Consider the following 23,579-nt stretch of genomic DNA (forward strand, 5'->3'; position numbering starts at 1 on the left):
GGTAGTTCATTTCTTTTGATTGCTCACTAGTAGTCCATTAGTTGAATAAGCCACAGTTTATTCATTCACTAGGGCAGTTTTCAATTTGGGGTTATTATAGATTAAATTGCCGTGAACATTTTCATACATTTTGTGATGATATGTTTTTATTTCTTTTGAGTAAATACTTAAGATTTAACTTGCTGTGTATCTAATTTTACGAGAAGTTGCCATACGTCTCCCCAAAGTGATTGTTCCTTGTTGTGTTTCCAGGAGCAGTGCAAACCAGTTGTTGTGGCTCTGTATCCTCATCGGTGTCAGTGTTCTCAGTCTGTTGAATTTTTAACCATTCGAATAGTATATTGGTATTTTCCTGTGGTGTTTATTAGCATTTCCCTGATTAGTAATGATGTGATCATTTCATGTACTTACTGGCTGCTCCTGTATCTTCTGTTTTGAAGTGTCTTTTTAGGTCCTTTGCCTATTTGTGAATGGGCTGTATGTCTTCTCATCATTGAGTTGTAGGAGCTTTTTTAAATATTCCAGATATAAGTCCTTTGTTAGATGTGTTCTGTGAGTATTTGGTTCAGTCTGTGGCTTTCCTGATATTTTCTTCATAGTGTCTTGTGATCTGCAGAAGTTTTTAATTTCATGATGTCTGTCTAATATATCAGGTTTTTCTTTCCTTTTATGATTATTACCTTCTGTCAACTAACAAATCTTTGCCAGTTTCAAAGAGATGCTAGAGTTGTTGATAAGTTATAGAGCTAGTCCCCTGTGTTTCTCTAAAAGCTTTACCGTTATAGCTTTTACTTTTAGGTTTTTGATACATCTCAGATTGCTTTTTGTGTATGTTGTGATGCAGAGGGTTCAAAATTTATTTTCTCTCCATGTGGCTGTCCAGTTTTCCTAGTACCATTTGTTGAAAGATGTCTTCCTCCCACTGATGGTGTTAGCACCTTTGATGAAAATTACATGACTATATAAGTGAGGGTCTATTTTTTGCACATTCTTCTTTGTTTCATTCATCTGTCTATGGATCGTTATGCCCCTACCATGCTATCTTCATTACTGTAGCTTTTTATAATAAGATTATAATAATAAAATATTTTATTATAATAAAAATAATTTTTATACTAAGACATGAAGTTAAGTGATGCAGTCCCTTCAACTTTGTCCTTTTTCAAGATTGCTTGGATAGAGGTCCTTTTCAATTCCATGTAAATTTAAGAATGATTTTATTAACTTTCACAAAACATTTTGCTTGGATAATGATTATAGTTGCACTGTATTGATTAATTTATGGAGATAATTACATATTAACAACATCGAATCTTCTCTTCCTTGACATGGTGTATCTTTCCATTTATAGATTTTTAATTTCTGTCAGCATTTTATGCTTTTCAGGGTAAAAGTCTTACTTGCCTTTTGTGAAATTCATTCTTAAATATTTTAGGTTTTTGATATTATTGTACAATGGATATTTTAAAGTTTTATTTTCTCATTTTTTTCCTTCTAATAGAAAATTTTGTATATTGACCTTATATTCTGCTACCTTGCTAATAAATTCACTTGTTTTCATGAGTTTTATAGATTACTTAGGATATGCTGTGTACACAATCTTATCACCTACATAAATAGTTCACTTCTTTCTCCAATTTTTATGCTTTTTATTTATTTAGCTTGTATTATTGTATTGTGTAATGCTTGAGTACAAGTAGTGAGATTAGGCCTTCTTTCCTTGTTCCCAGAGTGGAAAAATTTAAGAGTGGTAACAGTCAGGGGGTTTTGTAGATGCCCTTTGTTAGGTGGAGGAAGTTCCCTTCTATCTCAGTTTTGCTGAGAGATTTGATGCTGACTGGGTGGTGAATTCCATTGAATGCCTTTTCTGCATCTATTGAAATGAACACAGAAGGTTACTTCTTTACACTGTTAATATAGTGAATTTTATTGATTGATTTGTCTAAATTAAACCAGCTTTGCATTCCTGGGTTAAACCCTACTAATTATCATCTCTTTTATATATATTGTTGGGTTCAAATGCTTCTATTTTCATGGATGGTACTGGCCTGTAATTTTTTTTCATGTATAACATCTTTGTCAGATTTTGATATTAGTGTTATGCTGGTTTCATAAAGTGAGGAGTGTTCCTTGCCTTTTTTTTTTTTTAACCCCAAAGAATGTATGTCAATTTGATGCTGTTTCATCCTCAGTATTTGATAGAATTAACCAGTGAAGACCTTTGAGCCTTAAGTTTGGTGATGAGTTCAAAGTCTTTAATTGACATGACACTAATCAGATTTCCTATTTCATCTTTTGTGGTCTCTTCCTCCCTCCCAGAGATTTGTCCATTTCATCGTAATATTTTAGCTATTACTTTTTCAAATACTTTTTATGACCCTTTCTCTCTCCACCTTTAGAGACCAGTTACACGTGTGTTCAACGTTTTGGTATTCTCAAAATAGTTCCTGTGTCTCTTTTCTCTTTTCTCCGCCCCCTGCCCTGTTCTTCAGATGGGACTTCTACTTCTGTATCTTCAATTCATGGATTATCTCTAATGTTATCTTTATTTTTCTGTTAAGCCCATTAGATAAATTTTTTATATCAGGTATTATAATGATCTGTTTCAGAATTTATTATTTGATTCATATATAAATATGTGTATGTGAAAAAAATTTTTCTCTGCTGGGATTTTCTGCTTTTTATTCATTACAGGTGTCATATTATTTTGTGTCATTGAGTGCAGATAAAATAGGTGCTTTAAAGTCTCTAATTCTAAAATCCTAGTCATTTTGGATTTGACCTGAATTGATAAACTTTTATCTTGATAGTGAGTCATGGTGTTCCAATTTTTTGTGTGTTAAGTAATTTTGGACTGTATCCTGGGCATAGTGAGTGTTGTGTTGACAAAGCCCTGGATTCTCTTCTGTTTGAGGAATGTTGGTGATTTTGGATTCAGACTGCAGACTTGTTGAGTAGAGTGCAGATCTCAGTTCAGTTCAGTTTTTTTTTTTTTTTTATGTGATGTTAATCACCATACATTACATCATTAGTTTTTGATGCAGTGTTCCATGATTCGTTGTTCTTTTCTTAGTTTGACTTCTGCATTTGTTTTTGGCATACAGGGTCCTGGGGTCAGCCAGGGATTTGGGCGGATTTTTACACAAACTTGGAGGCCCCCCGTCTCTGATTCTGCCTTTTCTTGTATCCCTTCCTCACATTTCGGCACTGTGGTTGTCTCAGGCTCTGCCACTCAGGCTAAAAATTCTAAAACCAGTAAGTTTGCCCAGGCCCAGTCTTCCAAGTCTTGACTCCCTTCCAGAATCCCCTTGTTTTTGATCATTCTCCAAAGGCTTCAGACAGTTGATTTTTTTGTTTTGTTTAGAGTTCAAGAATTTATAGTTGTTATCTATAGATGGTCATCCTGTTAGGAGCCTACACAGCCATACCTGCAGAACTGAAGACATACGTCTTTAGTAAAGAGAAAACTATGTTGCGAACATTTCATAGACAGACTCATTACTAAACAAAGCATGGCTTACGGAAAGCTTTATAAATTGATCAGTATGCTTGATACACTGTATGCACAATATCCAGTAGATAGAAAGATGAACACTCTCCCTGTCCTGAAATAGTTCATAGTCTAGTAGATGATTAATCTGGAATTAATACTTTGTGTGTATGAGTGAGTATGCGAAATACAGTATGTGTACAAAAGTACCTGAAATAAAATCTCAAATACTGTTTTTCACTGTCAGCTTTGATGAGAGTGGGGGAAGACAAATTATAATTTGTGCCTAACGGAGAGCAGAGTCTATTTCAAGTACTTATAGTATCTGAAGTAGGCTGCTTAGACATCCACTGCTTTCAGAATGCTGAAAAAAAGATATTTCTGCTTAGCCTAATTGAGCCTGGGAGTTTCAGGCTAGACTTTTGTGAAGGCTAATCTGGCACTTGCGGCAGTTCTAAGAAACAAGCTTTCATGCCGGTGTCAGTGAGTAGACGGAGCTGGAGGAAGCTGGCGATCGGCCCTCCGGAGTGCAGGGCAGGGCGCCGCTGGATGCACAGTTTACCCGAGACTGTATACCTTCAGCTGTTGGGGCAAGAGAGCCCTGCTGTTTGTGAAGCTCCATCCAATAAAAGGATTTCCATTAATTGAATATTTTCTCTTAATGAACCACTTCCAACACTCTTTCAGTGGGTAGCACGGAACATGAATCTTTTAGTATTCAGAGCTAAGACACATTCACTCTCTTGAGTTATATGTCAGGGCTTGTAAAGTGTGAAACTCAAAGTAAACACTGTTTTATGGGGTGTTTTTTAAGATTTCAAGCTGTAGAAATTGCTATCCAGAGTCTTCCTGTGGAGAGACCCCTTACCCTTGGTTCTGAGCAGTGGCTAGATACAACATAAGGGCCAAATCAACATTGGAACCCATAGATCCTTTGTGGTTTAGATTTTACATTCTTTCGTTGTTGTTGTTGTTTCATACATCATTGAATCCATCATCCATTCATATACCTAGTATTTACTAGGAAAACAGAAGTGATCAAGACATGTTCCTTTGTTACAGGAAGATCTGTTTTGTGGGGAGTGCAGATGAACAACCTCACGTCTATAATATAGCATGAGAAGTTCCAGGTTAGGGTGCTCTAGGAAGACAGAGAGGAGGGTCATATCGACACCCTGAGAGAAGCCTTCCTGAAGGTGGCTGTCTCTCAAGGAGCTAGCTGGGCTTGGGTCCGAAGTCAGACGGGGTGAGGTTCGGGGGTGGCCATGATAGGGAAACACAGGGTAGATGGCAGTTGTGAAATTACAAGCCATTTTATTTGGCTAAACAGGTTAATTTCAATAAGGTGTGCAGATTTTTATAGAGTAGTAACAGATCAAGTGGTAAGAGAGCAGAGTGTGGGGTCGGGCTGGCCATTGAGGGCTGCAGAGGTCGAACAGGAAGTGACGTGTGGGCTGTATTGGAGGATGAGGCGGGCTTCCCCAGGTGTGTCGGTGTTGGGAACTGTTTAAGAAGCAGGGCACGCTGCATGCAGAGTTGTGCTGGGGCAGAAGACTCCTGTGCACCATTTGGAAAAGCAGGCTCTAAGATGAAAGGAATACATTACATCTCTGTGTAACCTCACACACACTTCATGCTCTCCTGCTGTGGTAAGATGTCTGCTGCAGTGTTAGGTAAACAAAGAAAAACAACATGTAAAGCAGATAATATCCCAGTTGGACAATTATTTAGGAAAAAAAACACCAACACCCTGTTAAGAGCAGTTACTTTGTGGAGGGTAGGGTCATGTACGGCTTTCCTCTTTACCTGTCCCTGTGCTTTAATGTTCAGCAGTTTGGTGCAAATTTTATAAGTGGGATAAAAAAAGATTTCCATTTTGAGGAAAAAATGGTCCTGAGATTGTTAATTTGGGAGAGACCTTTGTACTATAATTGTTAAGATTTAGTGTACTGAGTTAAATTCTGTCATTTTCAGTTATAAGTTTAAGTTAGATTTATTAATTTTCTTAATTTGCTAGTTGTTTAATCCCTAAGCATTATAATACATGCATACTATTTTCACGTAACATTATATTAATCAACATGGTTTGTTACATTGAATGTTTTCCTATTATGTGCATGTTTTAAATTTGATACATTTGCTGTTTCATAGAAGCTCTTAGGTTAAGGGTCTTGAGAGAGAGAAGAGAGAAGTACTTACAGAAACATGTTCCCTCCTGGAGTTTGAATTAAAGCACAGGGAAACGTTCTTTTTAAAAATTGGTTTACATTTTTCCCTTGTAGCATGTTGCAGACAAGTAAAAATCCATAAATTTACTATGGGGTAGAAACCTATTCCATAGAAATCTTGATGGGTTTAAAAATTTCCCGCAGTAGTAAATATTTTGACAGTTATATTGGTATGTGAACACTTGCCGTTTTTGTGACTCCTAATTGATTTTCAGAGGCATATAATGTTTTTCAAGAGGCTTTATGTGAAAATAAGGTTATTTTTGGTGCCCAGTTGATAGCTTACCTGTAGAAATAAAGTGATAATAGACTTGTATGTTAGTTCTTGATGTATAGGTGCCATTACCAAAATTGATGTTGGTGGCCAGTGGGGATTTTGAAACTTGTTGACATCAAGGAAGCCTGATACTAAAAATAATCACTTTAAGACACATGTATTTGTGATAAGTTGCTATAGTGTCCCTCCTGGTATGCATTAACTTTTGGGACCACGTGATAAAGTAAGAAGGCCACTCTGGACCCCAGAACCTCAGGAAATGTACTGACCTATAAGGCCGTTGTTTGACCATGAACCATCCAGGTCAGCCTCCCACCATCTCAAGAGCCCACACCTCTCAGGGAACCCAGAGCCGTGCCATTTTAGGTAGAGATGGAAGGATGCATCTGCAGAGGCTGTTTTCCCTCTGTTGTGATCTTGTGACACATGCTGGTGTCATGACGATTAAATTGGTATTTGTAAATATGATAGCATTCAAAAAATATTATGAAAGGATTTCAAATCTTATGCTGTGACTTATCCTTTATTCTCTTTAAAATTCTTGATTATTGACCTGGAAAGCAGCAACTTAAACCTAGATATAGATTTGTTAAGTGAACTCCAAAACCAGCCAGGCATAAATTGAGGGGTTCCTAAAAGAATTTATGTTCCTGGAGAATTTATGTATGTTCCTGAAACATAGACATAACCAAATTTTGTGACTTTCATTCCTCCTCTTCTTGGCAAACCTACGCCTTTTTTCTGTGTTCCTTATTTCACCGAATGGCAGACACCACATGTACTTAAGTGCCCATGCCCGAAATCAGTGTGTGATTTTTGTCTACTGGTTTCTCTCTCCTTCATTTACTTCCTTTCCCTCCACTCTTGAAGCACATTGACTTAGACATTTATTATTTGTACTTCCTCAATTAATAACTATCCATCTCTGTGTTCCTGAAACAACTTATGTTGTTTTAGGGGGTTGTTATTATTATTACTACCCCTACTCTTTTATTGAGCCAAATGAATAATCACAAAATTTAGTTATATATAGACCCCCCCCAAATTGCATTGCATTCAGAAGACTAGAAATGCTGCCATATATGTACTTGGGTCACAACACAGTACCATTTAGAAATTAAAGTCTGTGATAAATATTGTTATATGTAAATTTTGTATCATATCACTGCTTACTTTCTTAAAGGGTGATAGAAGATAGATCTGTGTGTTGCTGAGCCAAAAGGTAAAATCATTTTTAGTGCTTAACATTGTGTTACTACTGACTTAGATACCTTAAATATTATTGTACTATTTTGGCTCTGGGCCCCCAGAGAACCACCAAGTTGGATCGATTGAAAATCACATGACTGTGGTGGTATTGCACACAGGAAATCTGGTCCCTCACTTCTAGGATTCCCTGCCCAGTGGATAAAATGGGAGAAATTGATACCACAGACCAAACTATGAACTTTTATCAAGACAAATAATTGACACACAATTACATGAAGCAAAAGGACACATTGATTCTGAGAAGCAGTTAGAGAGGTGAAAGAAGCCAGGTTTAGGAGCCAGTCCCTCTGTGTTACGCCCAGCTCTGTCATTCAGTAGCTCTCTGACACCTCATGTGTCTCCTCTCTGTGGGTCTCCCCCCGTCCTCTTTACCTCCTCCCCGTCCCCATCAGACCAAGCACCTACTGGACACCTCCACTTGGATGTCCCACAGACCTCTTACATTTGGCGTTCCCAAAAGTGACCTTCATTCCTCGCCTTCTTGGCAAACCTAGAGCTTTTTCTGTGTTCCTTATTTCACTGAATGACAACACATATACCTAACTGCCCATGCCTGAAATCAGTGTGTGATTTTTGTCTACTAGCTTCTACTTGATTTACCTCTTCCCCCTCCATTCTTGAAATACCATGACTTACACATTTATTATTTCTACTTCCTCAGTTAATTACGATTCATCTCTATGTTTGCATTCCATTATACTCCTTAATTTATACCGTCGTCCCTCATCCATCTTATATAACAGGCTCTTGTCCGGATCAGTTTATTTCCTTTAGTTTCATACCCTCGAAGCCAGACTGTTGAAGTCTGGGAGTTTCTAATTAACAATTTCAAACTCACTATTGGATAGTTTTCTTTTTTTATCTGTTTTGTCATGTAGACACTCAAAGAATAGAATCCAGCCTTGAGCAAATAGAGATCGAAAGTATGCAGATTATTTCACATTGTACATTATTTGTGTATGCCTGTGTATGTGGATTTTGTCTATATCATCTGGAGAAGTTCTTTGTATACTTCGTTGATTTTTAGAGTTGCTGTTGTCTAAATAAGTTGAGCTGTTTGCCATTTAGAAGTAGATACTATGCTAAAATTACAATCAGTGTAGCAACACCAAATAATCTCCACTACTACCAATAATACTTAGTGATTTGTGGTTGGCAAAGTAATAAATTTAAATAATTATTTTTATCCATAGCTTTAATAGGTCACAATAATTTCCACAAGCAAAGAAAATCAATAAAATCTGTGTTGACTAGTGCCATTTGATTTGGGATAAAATAAACTTTAATTCCACAAGTATTTCTTGAGAAACTATTATGTAGGAAAAATGATGAATCAACTGTGGGTCCCAGTTACTCCCAAGGATTGATACTCTAACAGGAGAAACAGAGTACATTTCACCAAATAACACGGGGTAAATACTAAGTTAACAGGCACTACAAGAATTTAAAGATGTAAGAGAGCTATTTTTGGAGAAAGAATTACAGATGGAATTAAATTTAGTCCTTAAGTGTAAGTTCAGGATGTTAATAAGGAGAGATCAGAGGGGAGAGCAGAGTAACTATTGAGCCAGAATGATTTAATTAGGGAGAATAGTAGGTTGTAGCCGTCACTGGAATGGTGACAGCTAGTCTGGAAAGCCTTCAGTGCTGTACTTGGGCATCAGAATTTTATGTAGCCAGGAGGAAGCCCTGGGGGACTGAGGACATAGAGACAGACAGACAACTAGAATGTGTAGGGGAAGGTGTTCTGTATTATAAAAGAATGTACTCTTTTTTTTAATTCCTCTTAAAATTTAGGAATGATTGATTTAAATACAAGTTTGGAATGTTTAAACAAGTTTGGAATAACTTTTATTCTTAGGAAATTCATCTATGTAGAGGTGATTATCAGAATCATGGAAGTTGTTGTCAGTAATCTGAAGCTTGATTTAGTTACTAGCTCTGCTAAGAAACAAGCATGTTATTTCTAAAGCACCCACTCCACTTCATGTGGATGCCATGGTGCCGAATCTGTTATTAGGTTTACTATTGTTTGGAGTTTGGCATTTATGACATTGGTTTAATTCAAATAAGATCAGTATTCTGAATGTCAACTAAAATGTGGATTTATTTAACTAACCATTGGGTTAGCAGTTACATCATCAGAAACTAAAATGGCCCATAGACCTAATAAAAGTGGTGATCTGGTCTTTCCTTTCAAGTGAAGGCAGGTAAGACAGATCTCATTTACTCTTTGCTTTCTGTTCTTGCCCTTGGGCAGGAATCAGAGGAATGTGGAGATTATGAACAACATGTGTTTCTTGAGGGCTTAATTCTCTTTCCCCAGTAAGGTGAAAGCAAATGCTTTCATTTGGGTGATGTTTTCCAAAGAGGGTTGTATGCACAACAATATATTGGAGCACTTGATAGAACTTCTGTTTTAATGTGTATATATATAGCCTGTGGTTTTCTGTGTGTCAGACACTGTTCCAGCATCTTACATGTATTAACTTATTTAATCCTTACAACTTTAGGAGGGAATGATTATCTCCTCTTCACCTATGAAAAAACTACAGAATAGAGAAGTAATTTGCTAAGGGGTACACAGTTACTAAGTAACAGGCATTTGAATCCCAGAAATCTGCCTCCAGAGCCCATGCTCTTATTCAAGAAATTAAACTTCATGTTAGTATTTAGTACCTAGATGAATGCAGGGTTCACGTGAGTGCCTACAGTTCTGTGCACGCTGAGACCATATCTTCCGGTAAAGGGGGGCATGGGGAGTTCCACAGTTCAGAAGGTCTCACCAAGTCTTAATTTGCTTTCAGGATATTAGGGCATATAGCTGTGATATATGCCTCATTATGGATTCATGGGCTGCGTTACCTAGTTTTAGTTAAACCTCCCTTTAAATGGGCACGGATTATTGCAAAATAAACTGTGAATTAAAGGTCTAAAATACATTCTAAATGGGGGCGTCTGGGTGGCTCAGTTGGTTAATCGACTGCCTTCGGCTCAGGTCATGATCCTGGAGTCCTGGGATCGAGTCCCACATCGGGCTCCCTGCTCAGCGCGGGGTCTGCTTCTCCCTCTGACCCTCTTCCCTCTCGTGCTCTCTGTCTCTCATTCTCTCTCTCTCAAATAAATAAATAGAATCTTTAAAAAAAATTAAAAAAAATAAAGTACATTCTAAATGAGCAAGAAATATGGCTGCGCTGATCCTTCCCCTGTGCCTAGTTCCAAGCCCAGCCTTATGACAGAGTGAAAGCACCTGTGATCCAGTTGGATATGACAAAATGAACTTCTCAAACTGGAACTATTTCTCTATGTCCAGTATCATTAATGATGAATCTTTTGCCCTAAGTATTATGATATTAATCAATGATAAAGGAGATGCAGAATTTTAAAGTAAATGAGTGCCTACATACATACACAGGTACACATATGTACACACATACGTGCATTTTACGCACGCGCGCGCGCGCGCGTGTGTGTGTGTGTGTGTGTATTTGTATATCTCTGTGAGGGGTGTGGGGGCCAGTGGTAGGGATGATTCTTTGCTGCCTAACGTATGATCTTGGCATACTTGCGGCAGTGGCCCAAGGGTGCATTTGATTTGCCGTCACTGGTGCCCTGCTCCCTTTGGCCTCCTTCCTCTGTTACATCTTCTTAGCTCTTAAATTAATAAGATGTATACTTCATTCTGTATCCAAGCATTTAAAAAAAACTTCTTTTTATATACTCTCTTTTGTTTCACAATCCTACTTGAGACCCATCTCTGTATTACTAAACGACATTGTCTATCTGATATGGTACCCTATTATTTTGTAGTCTTTCTCAGATGTCTTTTTAAGCATTTTAATGAACACTTAGATTTTACAAGACACTCAGTTACAAGGCGCTACTGGCCAGTTAGGACCCATCTACCAGAAATCTGCTGCCTTCCGTCTGTGCTTATGTGGCATACTCTAGGTTTTCTTTAAGTTAATTAAACTGTGTTAAACCCTTGGGTAGTGATTGGTATTCTCTGGACATTAATTTTGATGGACATTCATCATTCTCTTTGAATGCATGAGATGCTGCTTGCCTCTTAGAAGCTAGGTGCTGTGGTATGCAGCTGTTGAGTTGTTGGGCAGATGAATGAGACAGGTCTCTGCCCTTAGAAGGTCACAACCTCTGCGCTCCTTCGGGGAAATAATAGGTAGGCAGGTACATGGCTAGGCCTAGAACAGACTGTGATGTTTGAGGCTACGGAAACGTAACTTTCTGGTAAATGAGTGCTCTGTCACTGTTCTCTGCGTGCAGCGCTCACCGCCTGCCCTTCCCTTGCGTCTGTCCTGACCTTGCAGCTCCCTTCCAGGGAGCGCTTGCAGCAGAGCTGACGTGGTGCCGGCTTCTGGGCATGTGCTTGAAGGAGATAGGCAGCCTCTGCTTCTCTGATCTTGGGTCATCCGCCAGGAAGAAGCTCTGCCACCTTGAGGCCACCATGATAAGTGGGAGCCCAGGATACCTCGGTGGGGTCGAATCGGTGCAAACGAGGAAAACTGAGGACATCAGCTGACGGCCACCATCAGCGGTAACAGGCATGGAACGAGCCGTCTTGAGAGCGGGTCTTCCCACCCCAGCTGATCGGGCCGTTGCCACATGGAACTCCCCCCAGGGTTCAGATTGCTGAATTGTGAGCACATAAATCAGTGGTTGTTGTTTAGAGCCACTAAATTTTGGGTTAGTTTGTTATGTAGCTGTAGATAACCAAGATAGCATTAAAGCATGCTTTTCTCACTGCCGGGTCGGGCCGGGAGTGTGAGATGACCGACATGTGCACGTGCTGACTGCAGGCCAAGGTTTCAGGGTTGGAGTGGCAGGGCTGTGCTGGGCGGGGGGGCATCGTGGACCGAAGGGGTGGCTTTTAACAAGTGTCAGGTTTATCCCAGGATTTCATTTTGGCGATGAAATAGTAAAGTGCATTTAAGAAAAGCAGTGGAGGTGGAGGGAGCATTAGAAAGTTCAGTTACAGTCAGGGAAGGTCCTATAACCCGTGCATGCACTTCATCCCCTGGAGCTCATTCTCCCTTCAGTGTAAAGTTGTGCCATCGTTAAAGGAGTGAGTTCCTATCAAGAGGGAACAACAGTTAAGCAGTGACCAAAATACAAAGAGAAAGTGAAACCATCCAGATCGCCATTTGTATTTTAAACTCAATTAAATCCGGATTCTTGACAATGGCCTACGAGACCTGCTGGATGTCTGTCTTTGACCCTCTTCCTTCCAGCCTTCCAGCCTGACTCGCTCTGCTCCCCTCAGGCTGCTGGCTTCTTGGTTCTCAGAAGCTCCTTTGTTACCAAGGGCTTTCGCACTGGCTGATCACATTGCAGGAAACACTCTGTCCCCACACCCTTGCACAGGACACAGCTCACGCTCGGCTGTCACAGGCCAGCCCTCTGTGAACACCCAGACGCTCTGTAGGTGCTTTCGTCCACCTCTGTGGATGCTCACTGCCAGTTAGTCAGCACGGCCGTCTTCGTGTAAGCTCTACTCGCCACCGGGCTCTTTCTGCTGGAACATGAAACTCTGTATGAGCAGGGTCATCATCTCTTTCTCTTTTCCACTCGGCCCCTACAACAAGCTTGCCACTTCACCAATGTTGCAGTAGTCATAACACGTACTGAGGGCTAGAAGCTGATCTACTACATGCTTTGTTGACTTTGTCAGTATTTTAAAAAGCAAAGCAAAGCACTCTTGTTGTCCTTGATCCTGCAGATTAAACTTTTGTGCAGGGGCGAGATGAGGGCGTGAGTCTGAGCTGATCTCAGTAGTGGCTGCTTCCTTCTTCCACACGGCACCCAGGGAAGCGGCCTCAGGAGTCTTCCCCGCTCCCTGATCTTCCTGTCAGCACGTGGAGGTTGGGGCAGGACTGTTTTAATTCCTGCACAAAAGAGGAAGACACTAAGGAAGTGTCGACTCTAATTCTGTGGCTTTTAGGGTTTCGTGCTCTCAGGCGAGCCCACCCCAGGTAAGCAAAGAAGCAAATGCTGGAGGCTCGTTTCTCCCTGTAGGCACCTGAACTCTGCCCCGTGGGTGGTTGGTGTTTGCCCTGGGACTTGGGCGTTAACTTGCATTCTGTCCAGCTTTCTTCTTGTCTTAAAGGGCAAGAGTGATGTTCTTTTCAGCTCTATATCTGAGCTGAAATGGGTGGTTCTTGGAATGGGGTAGTTCTGAGAAATGGCAATGGCTAAAGTCAAAAGCAGGAGAGTAGTGGAGCCTGAGAGGCGGGCATGAGCCGGGTCAGGAAGGGCCTCTCTCAGCAGTGTCAGGACACTGGGACTTGATTCTGAAGATGGTTGGGAGTTGTGTTTGATTCAGAGATGTACCCGAGTGAACTCTGTGTGACGCTCTGTGCTGCTTGAGGAGCTAGAGGTTGATTCGGTGAAAAGATGCTGAGGCGGGCAAGGTGAGCGAGGATGGTGGCCGAAGGTGGGGGCTCGTGGTGTGACTGCAGGCAAGTAGACTGGGAGAGGCATCGAGGAGGTGAAATCGGTGCGATATAATGAGGTGTGGGAGCGGTGAGCACAAAAGGCCTCGTCACTGCCCTTGTGGCGTGAATGTCAGGTTCCTGGCTCGAGTGAGGGCACCGCGGCAGGCCTGCTGGCTGGACTGAGGAGCTCTGACGGGGTGCTGGCACAGGCCGCGAGTTCAGTGTTAGGGTTGAGTTGGGGGTCAGTAAAGCATCCCTTTGTTGGAGTAACCAACTCTTTGGTGAGCACCCAATTAAAGGGACATTTTAATGGAGACAGTGACATGTTCTTGAGACTTAGTTGTTTATGAAATGACAGCTTAAGTGTAATTGTTCCCCGAGGAACAGTGTCACGTCACAAATATAGTTGAAACCAATTAAAGCCAGTTCAGAAAAGCATTTGGTCTTTAACCAACAAAGAACATAATTATGGGATCTTATACATTATGCAGTGAAACCTCTGTGTTGGTTTACCGTCTTTGAAAAGTTTCCTATTTACAATTGTAACACTTGTAATATGATAATATATTTGTAATGTAATAATTCACATCTGGGAAAATATCATTCATCTTGGAAATAACACTTTCACCTTTTATTCAAATCTAGGCACAAATGAATTTATTAATAAAAAATGAAAGTTAAAATATATTACATTCTCAGAATACAGTTATCAAAAACCAGATCCTGACTTTGGTTAAGGAAAGAGTTTATTTGAAAGTATCACAAAAAAGTATTATAAGAGCAGGGAGGGGGCCTTGTAATAGGGAGAAGATCTGCGCCTCATGAGATCAGTCAGACAGCGAAGGCTTTGCTCTATGAGGAGAGGGCACGAGGCCAGCAAGGTGGGGGAGGTGGGAGGAGTGGGTGGAAGCCGCATGGAGGGACAGTAGATCAGAAAACGTTCACCCTGAGGCCGGCGCCTGAAGTGGAGGGGTCTCTCGGAGGCTGTATGCTGGCCCAGGTTGCTGGTGGGTCATATTCGGGGGCCTGAAGAAAGAGAGAACTTCCCTGAAGTTTGATCAGGTCAGGTTAGTGGACATTTTCTGATTGATCAGTGGGGACAACAGGTCAGCTAATCTTGTGTGGGGCAAAGAATGTGCATTTAGAGGGTCTGTGTCTGGCCTTGTCACAGGTGAACAGCGGGCCATCCACAGGTCTTATCTAAATCACGTGTGGAGGAGTAGTTCTTAGCAATGAGCCATTCCCAGGAATGGAAAAGGGTCTGGGCTTGTCCTCATCATCACTGTTTTTCGGGAGCACAGGGTCGGGTTAAATTCAGCACCCTCCCAGTGCTCAGCACTTACCTGATGCGCCTTAGTCTTCATGATAACCCTTCAGTGTGAGGACTCTCACAAGCCGTGACTTGGCTGCCTGAGGACCGGGAAGACTAAGGAACTGCCAGAGTCATGCTGCCAGTAAGGGGCGCCGTGCTGCTTCACGAGGCTGTGGCCTGGGAGCACCAGTGGGGCGGTCCTAGTACTTGGAGCAAATGGGACGGCCGTGCTGCCTAACTTGTGTATCGTTCATGTTGTCTGAAGAATCCAAAACGTATGTTCAGCCCATGTCACTAAGGCCTTTTCTTGTTGCAAGTACCAACCTGGGCTAGCTTAAGCTTCGTTTTGTTTTGTTTTTTGAAGTATGTAGGGTACCTTATAGAATCCGTGGCAGCATTGAACTTGTAGTCTGCAGGAAGGTTGCCAACAAGGACTTAAAGCCTAAGAAAGAGAGAGCAACCAGAGTCAGTGACTCCTCTCCCTAGCAGTGTTTCTCAGCAGGGACACAGCTGACATTGTACACAGGACACTTCTTTGTTGTGAAGGGCAGTCCCACCATTTCCGGTGTGTGATATTCTTGGCTTTTTCCCACTAAATACCAGTAGTGACCTACATCATTGTGACAACCAAACAGACGTGCTAAGTATTTCCAGATTCCCTGGGGAGGTGATGCAATCAGGGGTTGAGAGCCCGACCAAGCAGCCAAGCGCACTGCCATTGTTGTGACTCAGCGTTAAGGACATGAGTGTCCACACTCTTAGTTATAAACCTCAGGCTCCATGACTTCCAGTCAGAGGCCAACTCCAGGACCCGACTGGGTAGCCTGGGCACAGTCTTGCCGTTTCAGTGTGCTGGCTCCCTTGGTAGCGTCATGGATGGAGGGGAGTCAGTTTTCAGTAATCAGTGGATATTGTTCATATAAATTTATGTATGTCCATAATAGTTGAATTCATCAATTTATTACTTACTAATGTGGCCTGAAGTATGTACAGTCTGTTGGTTGCTCTCTTAGGTAATTTTTTATACCTTTCTGTATTTAATTCATGTTTACTGTTCATCAGTCAGTGGGTCATATAATCCCTGTGTTGTAGATGAAGTCTGGGACTCATGAGGGTGACTTGACGTAGGACGTGTAACTCCTGCACAATACATGCTGGAACAGAGAAGGGAGTGAAAAGTGTTTCTGACTGTCAAAACACTCATTTATGTCCTTTTTGTGAGTGAAAGACTAATAGAAGTTAAATGGAGAAAGAAATCCTAAAGGCATATAAAATCATAAAAATACTTTTCTTTCTTATATAGAGTTCTACAAGTGACCTTGAATAAATCATATCATTCTGTGGACTTCAGTTTCCTCAGTATAAAATTAGATGTTTGGACTGGATGATTTCTAAGGTGTCTTAGTTTTTGTTAGTGGGGAAATATAAGATGTGATGTAAATATGGCTGCTTGACCACAAATTTAGTCTCATGCCATCTTTGAAACCTTCCAAAATGAATATAAATGAAGGAAAAAGGCACAAATCCTCAAAGACAAGAATGGAAGGGTGAAACAATAATAGGCCAATGATGGGAGTGAAGTTTTCATGGCTGCAAAATAAATGGACAAATGGTAATGACTTAGGTGACAAGAGAAAGCAGAATTCAGGCTTACAGGGCAAGAGAAAGTGTCCCAGAAACATGGGCATTAGTACAGAAATAGCTGGAGAAGGCTCAGGAATCATGGACACCAGTTATTGAGAAGGTGGATTGGTGGGCAGAACTGAAGAAGAGGAGCCTTGGTTCAAAGTTTGTGTGAGAAGTGGTTAGACCACTGGATGCTCCTCCTGGCTGATAAAACCAGGCATCTACCTTCTTAACCTACAGCAGGCTAGAGACTTCTTGGAGGGATTGAATAAAGAAGGCTTGGGCTCTCAGACCCAGATAGATACAACTGAGGGCTAGAGGTGCCACACTGAAAATGAGGGTATTTATTTCCCTTAAATAAAGGTGTGCACCTACTAGTGGGAATCCCAGCATTCCAGCAGCCAAGCTGATACCTCCTCCTGGGAGATTGGGGAATTCCTATTCAGGGTAGTGCTTACCTAGGCCAAGAGAAGAGAAACACAGATACTGATATTTGAGTAACGTTTGATGAAAAAACTAGCCTGTCATCTTAAAGTGAATTGTCAAGTCCAGTTGTCAAATCCTGTGGATGAAAGCAAGACTTCCAGGTAATGTTTTGGAGCCTCAGCCTTACATTTTTAAGAAGAGGCAGCAGAGGATTACTGGTTACTTGAGGAAAGCCCATAACGTACAAAGAGACCAATCCACAAAATGTGAATCTGTTGGAAGAGGCAGATACTGTAAGCTCCAAGTCGGGGTGGGGGTGGGACGCGCTGCCATTCATATCCTCAGAAATATAAGAATTTATATCACTTCCATAAAATATTTTTAAAATGCTGTAAAAAAAACAAATATAAGAAAATACTGTTAATAGTTAAACATTTGATAGCAGAAATGAAAAAAAATCAATAGATATGTAGGAAATGTACTTAAATCCCCCAGAAAGTAAAACAAAGAAGGTGAAAGGGAAAGAGGAAAAATAAGAGAGAAATTTAGAGTTCCAACTCAGGAGATCCTAATAGCCAAATAATAGAATTTCCAGAAAGATAAAGCAGAGAAAATGGGGAACCAAAAATAAGGTAGAGATCAGTGGATGGAGACACTGATTTTTTTTTCCTATGTTGTATTATTTGATATTTTTAACTCTATATGTATCATTTCTATATTTTTAAAAAGTAATCGACTTAAATTTAAAAAACAAAACATACTTACATGTGAAGGTTAAAAATACTGTAGATATTTGAGTTTTCATTGAAGACCAATAAAATTAAAAGTAGGCGAGGAAAAAATACCATTTTGATTTTTTAAAAGTACATATTTTAAGAAAATTACTTCAGTTACCGTAGAGAAATTGAGAAACGATTTTCTCTTAAAAACAGCAACAGCACAGCAGTGGCATAGATCATGAAGGAGAGCTGATGCCAAAACAGCAGCTGCATGAGTTTGTAATCAGAAGTCTTGCCAAAGAGAACAGTTTCCTTCCTGGTCAATAGGGCTAACTTTCTTTCTGGGAACAAGAAGTATTCATGACTTACCTTAATTATGGTAAAGCTTTTAAAAGTTGTGTGAAATTCCTAATTACAGTCCTTTCATTCAAGATATATTTATTGTCTTTTCTATGTTAAGCATTGTTCTGATTCATTTATATGGACCCATTTAATCTTCCTAACAGCCTTATGGGAGTAGGTTCTGTTGTATTTCACGGTTCTCATTTTACGGATGAGGAACCCAAGGTACAGAGAGGTCAGGTAACCCAGTTAACTAGCTGGGTTACTCAGCTGGTAAATGGAAAAGCCAGGTTTTAAAACCATGGCATTGTAGCCTCAGAGTCCATACCGTTAATGAATTCACTTCTGCTGTGCTTGTTAAATTAAGAACCCTAAGAATCAAGACTCATTAATTTGTCAACATTTTCATAGCTAGTTAGATTGGAAGAGATAGATGGATTTTGTCATAAAGCTTTGTGAGCCACCAAATGCTTGAGGACTCATCTAGGCCAGTGCACTCCCTGGTTGACTAACCAAGGCTCAAGTGCTGAGGTTAGGTGGAAGGACCCAGACACTCCATAGTGACCAGCCTGGAGCACCTTACATCTTTCCCACCTACATCCTCATCTTATTAGCACTGTGCATGGTTGAAGTCAAATGTATGTTAAAAGTGTCAGGATAGCAACCTAAGATTTCTGGGAATTAGCTTAATTTATAATTTGTGAAATCTAACCATCATTGAAATGATTGGTTTTTACTTTACGACTTTTAGCCCTGTTATATATGGTTTGTGGAAAATTGTACAGTGTGAGGCATATAGCAGGAACTTAAATATTTGGCATTAATTAGTGATGTGTAGCATACTGGAGTGTTTACTGACGTTCAAGATTAATAAATTACTTTCAGATATGACTGTTACAATTTTGGTTTGTTTGTTTTTTCCCTAGTTCAACTTTGTGGGGAAACTTTTGGGTCCCCGTGGCAATTCTCTGAAGCGTTTACAAGAAGAAACCTTGACAAAAATGTCCATCCTTGGGAAAGGTTCCATGCGAGACAAGGCAAAGGTAACATTCATCATAGACAATGGCTACTTTGGAGACAAGTTGCATAATGTACTTTTAGATTATCCATTGTATTAATACAAATTATATTAGAGCTTCCTAGGATTGCGAATGAAATTATATGAAAATGTTGTTTAAGGCGATGAGTTTGTGGTACTGTGTAGAAAACTGAGTCGCTTGGACCAGTTTCAGAATATAAGGTGTCCTCCATGTACATCTGTAACTATTACCTTCATTTGTAAAATGCAATAGCAATGCCTGTAGTTTCGACTGTAGAAGCAATACCTCATAGAAAGTACAGTGATACTGAAATTACCATGAAGAGAAAAGTTATCTGCAGTCTTAACTGCCACTGTTTGCGTCTTAGACGAGTTCCTGGGGGCCTTTTTTCTATGCCTGTATTTGAAATAGTTGAGTTTATAAAGTATACACGTGGATTTGCTCTTTTTGCCCTTCATTTGATACCCTGTACATTTTATCAAGTTAAAATTGATTTTAAATATTTTTATATTAAATATTTAATAGTGTCTTCGTGTTCTCACACACAGTAGCTCTACTTGGCTCTATTCCTTCTAACTGCCTTTTTTTTCTGTAATAAGCTAAAATTACTGAGCTTTTTTATTGATCACTTTCTTAAATATACCACTTCTGAAAGAAGTTTTCACATTTCATTATTACATTATTCTCTATATCATTTTGTTGCTCTGTCACTGTGAAGAGATTGATGTCACTGAAAACCAAACCCACATTCCGTGGCCACTTTCCATGAAATGTTGAACAATGATTGTGTGAGACAAGAAAGTTATTTAGACAAAATGCAGCCTCCTCTCACACACAAAAAAGTCCATCTAAACAAAGGCTTTTATAATAAAAAATGGCTGCCATTTGTTTGTCGAACAGCTACTGTGAGTGCATTGCTCCGTGTTACCCCTAGAAAAATGGTGGAAGATACATAACATTTTCCTTACTTTACCTGTAAAAAAACTGAGATTTAGAGAACCTGAGTATATTATCTGTGTTAATCAGGGAAGTTAAATTATTTGATTAAAACAGGGCTATTATACTCACATGGAGTGCTGTTTAAAAATAAGATTCCCATACAGCCTTTTTAGGGTAGAACCTCAAAATGAATTTTCAGTGGGTGTTTGGAATGATTCTAATGTGTGGCCAGGTTAGGTTAACTATTCACTAAGCCTTGCTGTCTCAAATGATGTTACTTTGATTCCCTGACTCATCTGTTCTGGCAGTTGGAGGAAATGGAACCGTATATTGGTCAGTTGGTCAGAAATTTTGTATAACTTGTAGGAAACTAACCCATCCTTGCTGATATCTTAATTAGGTCTTCAATAAGGCCATCTGGTCATGAAGTACATGATGTGACCAGTGAAATTCATCAACATACTGCTTATTTTGTTTGTTGTTAAGGGAGGTTTTTTTTTTTTTTTTTGGTCAGTAGCAACATTTTGTGGCATTATGGTGGCAGTGATCAGGGCATCCACAGATAGTTTCACAGGTACAAAGGAAGGAGGGAAGACAAGTCTTTAGCTGGATTATATGTCCAAGTGATAACAAGTGTCTGGCTATCCACTTAACAGGATTCTAAATATGGTCACTTTGCTATCAGGGCTTGGTGGTTTTTCCAGATTATGTTGTCATTTAGGGCTGTCTCTGCTGTTGGCATATTGGGCATTCAGCAGTACAGTAGCTAAGAATCCTTTTCAAGGGGAGTCTGTGTTGTGAAGTAATATGTAACCTCTCTGTCGCCACAGGCACTTTGTTCAAGTGTCTTGAGTAGCACTGAGGTGGCTGGGCAAGGAGGTGCTTTGACATCTACTAAAATGAGTCCTTTTGTCTCCCTGGTCGCTGAGTGCTTGCTCTGCATTGCATGAGGCACCCTGTTCTCTTACACACGCAGTGGGTCTAGGCTGCTTTCCTAGACTACTTTCCAGCCCTTCACTAATCCTCTCATTTCTATGTCCTTGACCACATGGGTCTGAGAATCATTATAGAGGTTCTGTAAGTGGCTGATCATTTCCATTCCATCAAGACACCCAGGAACTGGGGAAGTAGCATACATTTGGGGTTTACAGTCCATTGAGCTGCTGTCAAGGGACAGGATGAGAAGTCCTTTATCTCTTGACCCTGTAGACCCACTGTCATCAGTGGCCCTCAGTGGAGAAGCATTTGCTCAGAATCAAGTTTGTTAATCCTCAGGCTTTCTGGGTATTTATCTTATCAGTGCGTAGTTGCTCTAGTAAAAGGCCCCAGATCCTTGGTGGGAAGACAAAGAGGAAGTGTCACATGTACACAAGGAGGTATTCATAGTTATTATTAGCTTTCTTATTCTCTGCATCCGCGGGGCAAGCACGGATCTGATCCTAGGCCAGGAGGTCATACCGAGAAAAAGTAATAAAGCATGACACCTGGGTGGCTCAGTCAGTTAAGTGTCTACCCTCCGCCCAGGTCATAGTCCCAGGGTCCTGAACTCGAGCCCAGTGTCAGGCCCCCTGTTCTATGGGGAGCCTGCTTCTCTGTCTCCCTCTGCCCCTCCCCCCGACTTGTGTGCGCTCTCCTCTCTCTCTCTCTCTCTCTCTCTCTCTCTCTCTCTCTCTCTCTCTCTCTGTCTCTCTTCTTGCTCTCTCCCTCAAATAAATAAATAAAATCTTAAAAAAAAAATAAAATAAAGCCAGAGAATTTTCATCTTTCAAGGAACTACCTTGGCTATTCAAAACAAGGTCGGAAAAGTTTCACCAGACAGGCTTCTGCCTGTTTGGAAGGCTCAGTGGGGCTTCAACATTTGAATACTAAGGTTGTTTGAATCCTCCCAAATGTTGCCAATCCAGTGCTCAGATCTTCACTGTTCTCCAGACATTTTCCTAAACCTCACAGAAGAGGTGGCTGGGCAGTCTACTGTCCTTCAGCAGCACGAAGGCTTCAACTCTGCTTCTGCCTGTTGGCTCCATAAGCCTGTGGCCATAAGCAGTAAACCTCCTAGCCTACTTCTGGCTCTTTGAGACTTGAACTCGTAATGTCAAATCTTGAGTCTGTCATTTTCTTTTTAGAACTCTTCAGTACAGTTTCACCCTACTCCCCCTGTCTTGTTTTCCTCTTGTGCGTCATACTGTGGCCGGCCTCTGCCACATGTGGCCATCAGTCACACCTTCAGAAGCATGTCACTGATGTCACCACAGGTGATAATTCAAGTAACAGGTTTGCTGTAGAAGTGGAGACCACTGGTACTCTATGTCCTGTGCTGCAGTCAGGTCCTCAGTGCCTGAACTCTTGAATGCTGATCTCTGTTGATCCTTTTAGTCTGCAGAAATTCTCAGTTAATAATGTTTATTGCTAAAGAGATTTCCATTACTATTAAAATCTCATCTTTTAGCTTTTTAGAGTGTTCACTATAGAATGTTCACTATCTAAATTCTAATGAGACCGTAATTCATTTTGTTCTTGTATTTTCTACATTGACGAAATTATGGGAGTCATTACTGACTTGTATCAGTTGGTTATGTAGCATAATAATCACTTGTAATGCTATGGTCTTTTGAGCCTTCAGTTTGTGCCAAGCATGCTGGCTGTTTTGCCCTTATTGTCTATATTATAGAATAATAGAATAATTAATACTGTAGTCATCATTTATTGAGTGTTTATTATGTACTAAGCACAGTTCTAAAGACTTTTTGTGTCTTTAAACATGAAACTCCTTTTTTACTACAACTTTATATTACTAATAACTCCTAATCACTGTTCTGATAACTCCTTTATTACTACTCATTGAGCAGTAGATACTGTACTGTTAACTCTGCACTTAAAATCACCTCTTCAAGATGATAAAGTAACCTGTTCAAAATTATACAGTACGTGTTGAATTTGGGATTTGAAAGCAGAACTCCCAAGTGAAGTCTGTGTTCTTCCCCAAACACCATGTTGCCTGTTCTTGCTAACCCAGGACAGAAGCTCCTCGTTCTGTGGAGATGAGTGACAGCAGGCTGGGCTAAGAAAGCCTCTCTCCCCATTTGCGTCTGGGGTAGCAACGGCAGAGTGCTGCACTGTGAATCACAGTTACAAACTCTCATTAGTAGCCTTAGTGTGATGCTGTATTCTAATAGGGAAGCAATGCTGAGGTTTATACTTATAGTTTATACTTTCAGAAGTGAAATGCTGTAGTGTGATGCTGTATTCTAATAGGGAAGCAATGTTGAGGTATATACTTATAGTTTATACTTTCAGAAGTGAACTGTTGAACATAAAATTCGACTTTATGAAGTTTAAAACTTCAGCTCTGAAAGGCAGAGTATCAGATCAAGTGATGGAGAGTGTTCTGATAGAACAAATAGTCTACAGTTGGCCTAAAAGAATCGTGCTTTTCATATATGACCAACTTTGAAGGAAATG

General features: G+C 40.3%; 1 protein-coding gene across 7 annotated transcripts in view; it reads left to right on the plus strand.

Moving 5' to 3' along the window:
- KHDRBS3 (KH RNA binding domain containing, signal transduction associated 3) overlaps positions 1–23,579 on the plus strand; it is a 180,503-nt gene that overhangs the window by 60,637 nt on the left and 96,287 nt on the right. For 6 of the 7 annotated variants that reach the window (XR_003523740.2, XR_003523741.2, XM_027616005.2 and 3 more), the window contains exon 3: positions 19,068–19,184. The exons of the other annotated variant lie outside the window; for it this stretch is intronic. Coding sequence is in view for 4 of the 6 variants with exons in the window: in XM_027616005.2 (XP_027471806.1) it covers positions 19,068–19,184 (117 nt within the window). In the remaining 2 variants the exon portion in view is untranslated. The remainder of the gene's footprint in view (positions 1–19,067; positions 19,185–23,579) is intronic. 7 annotated transcript variants of the gene reach the window in all.

Source organism: Zalophus californianus, chromosome 4, assembly GCF_009762305.2.
Source record: "Zalophus californianus isolate mZalCal1 chromosome 4, mZalCal1.pri.v2, whole genome shotgun sequence".
In the NCBI taxonomy this organism is placed as follows: Eukaryota; Metazoa; Chordata; class Mammalia; order Carnivora; family Otariidae; genus Zalophus; species Zalophus californianus.